Genomic DNA, 10,955 nt, shown 5'->3' on the forward strand with positions numbered 1-10,955 from the left:
ATAAAAAGTTAATGTGATTCTGCAAATGTATTTGTCAACTCAACACCCCTTTCGAATTGCCCACTTAAGTAAAACTGTTCAAGTGGAATATTTCTTATAGTTAAGACAGGACAGATCAGTAAATGCGGTATCGTACCTTTTCAGAAATAAAAAACCCAAAATATGTTCCTGGAATGGTTTAATATAAAAATATAGAAACACGACATCAACATCTACAAACTCATTAAAAATTGAGGGAATATTTTCAGAGATTTTTCACGAAATTTGATTATAGACAAGAAGAAAAATATTGTATAAAATATGTTTTTCTTTGAAAGTTAAATTAGCTTACAGTGCCTTACATATTTTTGGCATATAAGGTTTCAAATATCCTTCGTGAACTTTTCTCGTGAATTTTCGGAATGCCTTTAAAAATTTGTACGAATATAGGTGAATTGGCATTAATAATTTTGTATTAACTTATATTTATATATTTATATTTCAAACAAAAATTAAATAAAATTCATAATTGCAAAGAGATAAAACAAAACATGAACACATTTCTCGTTAAAAGGGTTAAAAAACGTATAAAATCCGTAGTTGATTAGTAATACTGGCAATTTGGGGTTAATAAAAACTATTATGGTACTGACCATCTTTAAACAAGGGTTACTTATAAGGAAAATTTAAAGTTTACAAGACTTTTGCTTCACAAATCGCAAAATCATTCAATTGAAGCCTTACGCTTTAGAAAAATGAAAATTATAATACAAATTCATGGTATTGATCTATGAAGCAAAGGTCCAGTTGGTTTCTCAAGTTCAATTGATATCTATTTTGGTCACAAACGGCCCCGACATAGACTGTGTGTTTATTCGTGGTTTAATTCTTGTGCTGCATCTTTCGGAGGCACTTCTGTCATCAAAATATCGAGAATCATTCAGTTCTGGCATTGAATCGTTTTCATCTTTCAAATCTGAAAAGAAAAATCAAATAAGATTGATGGATACACATACATGGTAATTAGACACATCTCGTTTTGCTCAGAGGTCGAGTTTTTAACCTGGATATTTTCTGAATAAGGTCACCACCTTTGTCAGTGTTGTAGATCTGCTTGAATGACTAGGTGTAGAAACTGTGGATCTTCTATGTGTTGTAACTACCTTATACATACATCAATATAAGACAGGTTTTGAAAACAGGCTACAGCTTATGAAAATAATTGTATAGGGATCACGGAGGAAGCACAATATCGTATACAATGAGTGACAGAACAAAGCCAGTAGCATCCTATTTTTCCCCTCCCTGAACCGTAATGTGTAATGAGCACAGCAAGTTCATTTTGGGTAAGTCTTAAGATAAATTAAAATTATGAGAACACTGATACTTACCATCACTGCTCACATAGACCTCATTCTGGAAAATCTGGAGTTCTCGTTCCTGGGGTGATTTAGGAGAAGGTGGAAGAGCAACCTCCGTATCATCTACTCTCTTTGGAGTTCGTCTGAAACGATTAGAATCAAACCATATCAACATAATTGGTAACATTTCATTTTTACAAGCACTCGTCATAGAATTTCCTTCGAATAAACAGGATCAGTTATGTGTACTCTGTAAGCTGATTAGGGAAGGAGGGGGGTGGGGGAGTGGTCTAATTTGGCAATCCAAATCGCAGCATGAAATATGGTGTTCCAGATTAACTATTTTCCCTATCTACCATCCTAGATTTCTGTATCTAATATTGTCATAATGCCAACGTGTAAATATGAAACAGAGCATTAAGTTCCTACTAGATATTCTCAATTATCAAAGGATTCGATGAACATAAACATGTTATAGTTCAATGGTTAATTTACCTATTTCGTTTGACGAGAACAAATTTGATTAAAATGGCCACAATAATAAAGAATGCTAAGCCACCAATTACTCCGATAATTATAGTTTCGGTTAATCCTAATCCACTGGGATTATCATCTCTCCTCTCCGCTATAATCTCACATCCGGCTTCTGGAAATTAAAATAACAATTGATACTAAGTTTACGCCCTACTTTGTGTCACCTGGTGGTATATGTATAGTTGTAAACAGACTTCATCTTTACCATGATCATGTGGAGATAACCGTGAACCATTTAAATCATTACAAATTAGATTTTGAAAATTGTGTAAAAGGGAAACTCTGCCTGCATAGGAATCAACATGTGGTTCGTCAACAGCGGTTTTATGATAGAGGCAGCATACTTAAGTAATTCAAATCACTGACCTGATTTTGACGACCATCTAGTTTGAGATTCTTCTGGGTTACAATATAAACATTTATCAGTGGGTAGACTTTCATCTTTATTGTAAACCTGACCACCAATCTTACAGAGATTGGACTGAAAACAACGACATAACAATTATTGATTTTGTTAATTTGTATCTAGGTCAAATGAACAATAATAAACGAAAGTTTCCTCATAAACTTGACAATAACGACGTTCACATCAAAACCAAGAGTCAAGCAGTTTTCGAAAATGCTCAGGATTCTTCGTTTCGTTATGAAGTTAGTATTGGACAGTCTGCAGATACCGCAATCACTGCAATTGTACTTAAACGTTTCCACTTGATCATGACAATAATGAAGTTTGAAATTAAAGCAAGAGTCCAATAGGACAAAAAAATCTTAGTTTCGTAATGAAAGATACTGAAATTCTGCAGATTCTGAAATCATTACGATTGTACTTACCTGTAATTTACAGGTGCCTTCCAGGGCATTACACTGATGGATCGCGACGTTATAAGCGATATACATCAGCTTGTTACTAGTTGACTTTCCATTATTACTGATAGAGATATGGAGACTGGTGGTAGGTGTTTTGATACCGCTCACTTTACAGGAGATCTGATTTAACGTCAACAGTTTAGCAATTACAATGGTTGGTTGGCCTACTGCCTTATGTCCAGTTTCCGTTACCTGTAAAGATAGGCTATGGTAAATGATCTGTTAAAGGTAGGGGCGATGATGATGATGATTGTGATGGTGATGATGATGATGATCAAAAGTGATGATGATTTGGAACAATAAACGTAAGAAACAAGTAACAGTTATCAATAGAAAGTACCAGCTTACCTCCAATGGCTGTATATGGCAGGTGAGCTTTTCAGATTGTATGAATTGTCTACCACTAATAAAGACATTAGTACAACTAGACTTGTCTGATAGTATACATTCTCCGTTATTCTTGATGCTGTACAGGACTGGGGTTGGCAGTTCATCTTCCTTCATTGAACAATCCGATCCATAATAATCCTTCTTACATATACATGTACCTATAGCACAGTTATAAAATAGTAATTTATTAATATAATAGAAAATCAAGATGGTAAATCCGCCAATTAATGTGTCCTCTATCACAGAAAGACAGCAGAAAGGGTACGAGATTAGTATAGATGCTATCTTGGAAGACGCACTGCACTGGGAAGAAACACACAATTTTTCACTTTAAATGTTCGAAGATAGCTTATGGATATAACTTTGGACAGTTACACCCCTTCTTCACATACAGTGGATACGATTCACACGATGAAATAGAATCAGCACCTACCAGTTGTACATTGACCATTACCATTACAATCTGATGGATTGCACGAAGAACTCATCACAGCTTCAGCCTGCAGTTTGGCTTCGGGATTATTCAGGTACTGGACGTCCTTATTGAGTTCATTTAAACAATTCTGTAGAACATCATCTTTAGCTGAATCAACCCAATTCGTATTTCCACTCAACTGTGGGAATAAATAAGATAAATCAATGCAAGCATCATGAAATGCCAATTTGCCGATTTGCTAGGACAGGCATCAAACTATTGAAATCTGGCATTCATGATGTCAATTCAACTCAGTTTTAGCTAAATATTAGCTATGTAGACTCTCTGAAAGGGTTTCCAAGTGGCTTCAAGAGATTCGGAGGATGGAGGGGTCGTGCCCAGATAGTTAGCGACACCAGCCAAAGCACTATTTTGAATTCAGCCCAGACATTGCCCCCAAATTGAGTCGTCCGCCCCTCTTTGAACCCCCAGTATGGGTGGCTGGTGCAGTAATTGTGACCTTCCGATTTGTCGTCCATACAAACCTTGATGTCTGCCACACAGTTATTCACTTCTGTTTCAAAATTTGTTTTCCCGCCAATAGCGCTGATTGCTTCCAAACACTTCTGCGTCACGCCCCAGCTCAGGATGTTGTCTTGGCAGAATTTTGTGGCGTTATTCAGAGTCCAGCCTGTCTTGGTGGGCCATTCACTGACCTAAAAATAAAGCAATGACTATCATTATTAGCTTTGAATAATAATAGGTTTGAAAAGAAAACTTGTCTAGTCGATGGTTATTCCATGATATTGCTCGTCAACATTTGTAGCATTGCACATTCATTAAACAAACCCAAACAGCTGGTAGAATAAATCCTTGTGAACCTTAGTTGTTATCCTTATACAATATGGTTGTTTATTCGCATTTATATTTAGAGAAAATCATGAAAATACTTGAACAAGGAAAGATAACCTACTGAAGGTTTGGCAGACTCATCAATATCAATATTATCATTAGCAACAGCTCTCTTTTTTCTACCATCAGTGGCGTACTCTTCACTTTCTGAGACCAGATCACTTGTGATATCAATACCTGAAACCGATGGAATAATCCAAGGTCATACAGCAAACCAAGTTAAAATGAGGCAAATGGGATCTGGTTGAATTTAAAAAATATCTTTGGAAAAAAAGACATTTCTATAGTTTGGTCGTCGTTTCAAAAGTTTCCTAAATCAGGACGTTTTGGCCTTCATGCGAACAGCGAGTTACGAACCAGGAAATGTACCTACCCTGTACTAGACCACAAGCTTCAACTGTATATTGTTTCGTTGATGTTACATCAGAATAGTATGCAGTAGAACTTACACTCAAGTCGTTATCTGAATCTATAATAACTCTATAATACAAAAACATAAAACAATATTAAACAATCTGTCTTGTTCTGTAGATGTAAAGTCCATAGATAGATATATATCCTGTATATTCCAATTTACCAAGCTGTCAATTAACTTCTGGAAGGGATTGATCTATGGAAATGGCTGATACGCGAGGTGTATTTAAATGTGAATTGGTGCCTTCTGATGACTCTGTTCTATTGTACATAGTCAAATAATTGTCTGAGAGCCCCTTTTGGCAATTCTATGGTCTCTACTCGCCATCACACCTAATGAAACGTCAGTGGCTATACTCACCTCCATTCTTTAGAGAAATCATTGACAGTTAAAACACCCCCAGTCTTATCTGCATCAATTACTGTATATTTATCACCGTTAGGTAATCTCAAATCATCGTAGGTATCTCCATTGTACACTCCACATAGACCTGTAGAATATCAGATGTACATCTCATGTCTGAGGGTAGTAGGAATTTCTATCGTGTTTTACTGTGACAGATAAACCACCTACTTTGGAACACGGTAATGGATATTCATGTCAAGTGATTTTCAACACGCTTCTACGTTACATAGTTGTTTCTTACGGTTTTGAAACCCGAAGATCTTCGGTCAAAATTCACTGCCTCAGGTGGATATGCTCAAAGTTAACCACGACTCCATCTATGTTATACTATGTTATGCTAAAATGACGACTTTTCTTGAGACTCCGTAATATACATGTATACAAAAGACATCTATAGAAATAGAAAGTGAAATTTCTAGTTTGAGGTATATTTGCGATTTTGTGCAGTTATAGTACTTCTGAAGACTATTATATACATTCAAGAACCAAATCAACCCCGACAATGGTGAATCATGGCTTTTACCTTCCGTATGATCTTTATCTACAACTGAAGGAGTAATCCACACGTTCATATAAAAATCACCAAGTCTGATCTGTACCAGGGTACCAGTTGGTAACAATACCTAAAAAGTAGATCAAATTACAGAATGCTCGAAGAGTTTTCATTGGTCTAAATATTTTCAAAGACGAAGACTCTTGAGGCCGGGGATCTTTCTTGGGGTTGCCAGAGGCCTCCATGCGCCGACGGATTTCAAATAGTCCGACATGAATATTGAGCATTTTCTCTTCAAAATAAGACCTTTAATAGGTCCAAGAAGGGGAGGGGGGGGGGGGGTATGACCCACTGTTAACACGACAACTTACGTAAAATCTGCGACCTTCATCTTGGCTATAGATCTGTGTGTTGTGGGTAAAATCTCCAGTTCTAGTAATTGATAGCTCTAATGGTTTGGATACATCACGATCGTCAGTCTCTGTATAACATCTGTTAAAGTCTATGACATCATCACCAGAGAGGATCTGCACACGGCAGTTACATGTTCCTTCTTCAGCACATTTCTGGTAGGTCACTTGAACCTGAGAGAGAATACACGAATTAAAATATAAGTAGTGATCAAACAAATTGAAAGAGTCATATTACAACGAATATGCAAAGACAATGGTTTCTGCGCCTGTTTGGGATAATGAATACGGGCAATAAGGGATGGTTGGCCAAGACGGAAACATAAACCTATTTACCGAACTGCATTACTGACTGGAAGGTGAAATGGGAAGGAAGGAAAAATGACCACAAAAATTGGTCGCGAATCATATTTGACCTGAATATTGTAATTAACAAAAATCTCTTACCATATAAGGTAATGTTTGATGTTTATATAGTACAAACTTCCCCTGAAGTTGATTATCATACAATCTGCAAAATAGAAACGGATAACTTTGATTTTGACAATTTCCAATGAAAATGCACATGAGCATAAGCTTATAGGGAAATGTGAATGTAATTTTGAACTTTAGAGAAATTTTGTGGAACGGCTCAAGGTCTATTAAAGTCTCGTCAGATGCTGTCAGCTTGGCGAAAAGCTATATATAACAAAAAAGAAGGAAAAAGCTGGCATTATTTCTATACTCACAGTTTATCGAATGTTTTTACGTGAGGATCGTTTATTGAGGAACAAATTGCTGTTTTATCATCTCTATCGACAACCAGTACCTACAACACAACATGACAATATAGTGATACAGTCTGGGGTTGTTGTGGAAAGGGGTGGGGACATCTTCACAATGCCAAGGTATTACCATCTAATACCTTGACATCATGAGACATATTTCACAAAAGTTGCCGCACCACTCAAATAAAGGACATCTTATGGGAAAAACAAACTACATTTGAGATCTCTAGTTTGAGCATGACGCAGTCACTCATTGGCCATGAAGAATTGAAACTTATTTCTTTTTAGGCCACTGCAGATGTGATTTGTATTTTACATCTTTTTAAATTAAAGGTGCTCTTCATTTAAGTTGGTATTGTACATCCTTGAAGCTCAAATTCATCAATTCATTAATTCTATTAACTAATGTTGTACGACTTACGGTATATTCAGCAATGAGGTCACTGTATTTAATGTTACCATTGACGACCAGATCAGCTACTATCTGCACCATCATCGTTTGCGATCCATCGACACGTCCATCAAGTACAGCACTGAGGTCAAAGGTTATGGCCTTATTAAAATTGTCTTTGGTAAATTCTAGGGAATTTGGATTCGTCACGTGGATTTGTTGGAAGCCTTCGTCATCTTCACTTCGGCATCTAAAATGAGACAGATATCAGTTTCTAGATAGTGGACTGATGTCCATTAAAAAAACTAACGTTAGATAAAAGGAATAGAACTTGTATGATGATTTCCATGTTAAACATTTGCATGTCCAAAAGCATTTGAACTGTAACTGGCTCGGCTTTGACTTGATGTAAATTTCTTATCATTTTACAAAGGGAAATAATCGCCTGTGGGCTGCATTAACATACTCTTTTTGATTTGCAACTATTGATTAATATTTGACACGCATAGTTATTAGAACATGGAGAAGTCAAGAAACAAGAAGCGTTTTAAAGTTAACTTAGAAAACCTACGTTCCTGACAAGGGGAGATAACTTACTTTGGCGGTGAAGAAGCCATGTTGGAAGCTTTGACAGTCAGTTTAAGTATAGCATTGTCTCCAGGAGATTCTAACAATGATACTGATAATGGGAAACTAGGACCGCCTTCTAACAGATATATAGTCTTCTTGGTGGACGTTGCAAGCTACAAAACACAAGAAGGCATGTACATATATATATCTATGATAATACAAATTCTGTAGGCATTTGCCCCGAACATTATCTGATCCAAGGGACCACCTATGTCCTAAGATTTATCGAAGTTTTTTGTTTAACAGACATATTTAGTATCTTCTTTCTTGATGTTTCTAGCAAAAACATAGGAGTGTCATTCATTCATCATGGGATGAACTAGATCAGATCATGGGTGATTTGTTTGCTGATTAATTGCATTGTACATGACAATACAAATTTGCTTGGAACATCATCATGATCCAAAGATCCAGCCACGCTTTGCAATCAAGGTTACATCAAAGCTGTTTTTGTATTATCACATTTCGTCGCTTTCATAAGGCAAAGAGAAACCGACAACTCCTTGTACAAGATCTGTACCCATGGATTCAGCGTCAAAGTTCAACTACATGACGACTATATCTAACCAATGATTTGGCCAAAAACTGCCTTAAGGACATCCATTACCAAACTACTACCACAACACACCTGCTAGCTGTTTAATTCCCTATCTGAAGTCATTACTCGTATATCTCGCCACTGAATCCATAGCGTACCACTAGTGACTATTCTACCACTATTCTTACCTTGAATTGTGGTATCGGTGGACATAGAGGATCAGTGAGTAGGAGTTGTAGTCTCGTATTTAGAAGGGTCGTTACAGTGGAACCTGTACATCCTGTGACTGCTGACGATAGGCATATTCTTGCTAGTTGAATTCCTCTGAAATAGATGGTAAAGGTCAAGGTCAAGGCCAATAATGAAGAATAATGATAGCGTGCTGTAAATTGTCTCATGATCAAATGCTTATACGCAGTAGCGTATTCAATGTATTATTCGCCTATATCTAGACCTTTTTTGAAAGCGTATCATGGTAGATCCATATCCAGATTGTTTTTGTATTTGCCAAGTTATTTATCATCCAATTTAATCTAATTGTTATCAAACCCTTTAATAATTTTGAGGCTAATACTTACATGCATGATTTATCTTCGTCATTTTTCACTTGGGTATAAAGAGAAACACAGGCATCTAAGGTAGTCTCGAGATCGTCACATCCGTTGTCTGGTTCACAGAATGATTGCATACCATTGAGTACCTTTCCCAAACCTCTATCATTGCATTCACCAACGAGACCTGATACATAATCTTCCAATACTTTCAGCTTACTGAAACACAGAATTAAAACATTACAATTGATATCTGGATTAATTAAGCTGATATCGTGATTAAGGAGACATCTGATTGAGCAGACATCCGGATTTAGCAGACATCTGGATTAAGCAGACATCTGGATTAAGCAGACATCTGGACTTAGAAGACATCGGGATTAGGGGATATGTGGATTAGGCAGACACCGGCAGATATCGGGATTAATCAGATACTGGGATTAAGCAAACATTGGGATAGGGCAAACATCGGGATTAAGCAAACATCGGGATTAAGCAGTTATCCTAATTTATAAATTCACATAAATAATCTTGTTTGATTTAATGGTACTTGTGATTGGTTAATTATGTTCAATTCTTTATAACCTACCTGCAATACACGTCTTTCTCGAAGTCCGAGGTCTGGTCGGATGCAACTGCTATAAGGAAATCCAGGAGCCTCTGAGTTGCGGATTTAATGTCTTTGAATGCACAACTGCCGTCCAAATTTGCTGTGAAAATAAAAAACAAAAGATAATTTTACTCTGGCCCGTTGCTAAAGGTGGGCAAAGGAATAATATGTAGAATTGTGTGAGGTTACTCTACAGAAGACGGCTGTACATATTTTACATGTTAAAGAATGTATGCCATTTTTTCAGAGAAAAAGGATCAGTCAAATGATGCAGACTCAGAAGAATGCGTATTACATTCGCAATTATGCGTTTCACGAGGTATAAATTCAGTTACCTGAACAATCCAATTTCAAGGGGAACACTGCGTCCAAGATATCTCTAATTGCTTGAGGTACCTCATCGCCATCCTTCTCATTTTCAATGCACTCATTCATGGAGGTAATCGAGCTACAAACCGCATCACCATCAGAAACACTAGCTCTCTGAGACAGTTCAGACAACACAGCTTGTCTATTGGATATCAGACATTTCTGTACGGCATTGCCATCTTCACAGTTAACTGGTATGTTCAAGCCTTCAATTGCTTTGTCGAGTCTATCCAGTCCTGCCTGTTTCTGTTTTGCACCACATGTGTTACTTTTGGAAATGATACATTCTTTAGCCAATTTGATCAATCTGAAATATTGAAGAACGACTCTCAAATTTCAAATCTCATAAAAAATAACCTGAATTAAATTTTAGTTACTTTTCATCAATCATATTACTAATAATTTGGGAGGGGAGCGGGGTCATCCGCTCGACCCTGCATCCATTTGTAGATTTTAGAGGGTACTAGCCAATTACGGGGTTTCGGGGAAAACTTTCTAATGAAGGGAGCCGGAGAATTCATCTAACGTTATTTTGGAGGTGAACCCAGGGGGGTGTTGGTCTGCATGCCCACTGCACTTACCCACATATATCTGTATCGGTGCCACTAAGTAATTGGTATTTGAAGTCCGCGATACAACTAGCCGACTGAGTGGTACATGGTTTACCACAAACATCATCCATTAACCATGGACAGCGTCTACCTATACCGTTCTTCAGATCAACCATGTTGGCCACGACGTCCTTAATATCATCTGGATCACATGAAGATGTACTGTGGGCGACACATTGTACTGTCGTTTGCAATTCTCTGAAAAGGAGAACCAATACTTTCTGAATAAATCGTCCCATTGACGATCCTTAATATATCGACCGCGAGGAAGGTCAAGTACCATTGCTACTCAAGCCTTTGTAACACC

At 37.1% G+C, this 10,955-nt stretch overlaps 1 protein-coding gene across 1 annotated transcript; it reads right to left on the bottom strand.

Moving 5' to 3' along the window:
- Positions 1-800: 800 nt before the first annotated feature.
- Positions 801-10,764, bottom strand: LOTGIDRAFT_159185 (hypothetical protein; the record flags this gene model as incomplete). Its single annotated transcript, XM_009052826.1, has 22 exons — positions 801-955; positions 1,371-1,483; positions 1,836-1,986; positions 2,241-2,355; positions 2,706-2,933; positions 3,090-3,289; positions 3,565-3,745; positions 4,092-4,262; positions 4,520-4,635; positions 4,832-4,938; positions 5,234-5,363; positions 5,802-5,901; positions 6,143-6,355; positions 6,629-6,692; positions 6,910-6,989; positions 7,370-7,589; positions 7,937-8,082; positions 8,696-8,831; positions 9,086-9,277; positions 9,648-9,768; positions 10,004-10,344; positions 10,619-10,764. 22 exons carry the CDS (start codon positions 10,762-10,764, stop codon positions 801-803), a joined length of 3,426 nt encoding a protein of 1,141 aa, XP_009051074.1.
- Between the last annotated feature and the right edge of the window lie 191 nt (positions 10,765-10,955).

This window comes from Lottia gigantea (genome assembly GCF_000327385.1).
Source record: "Lottia gigantea unplaced genomic scaffold LOTGIsca_19, whole genome shotgun sequence".
NCBI classification, from domain to species: domain Eukaryota; kingdom Metazoa; phylum Mollusca; class Gastropoda; family Lottiidae; genus Lottia; species Lottia gigantea.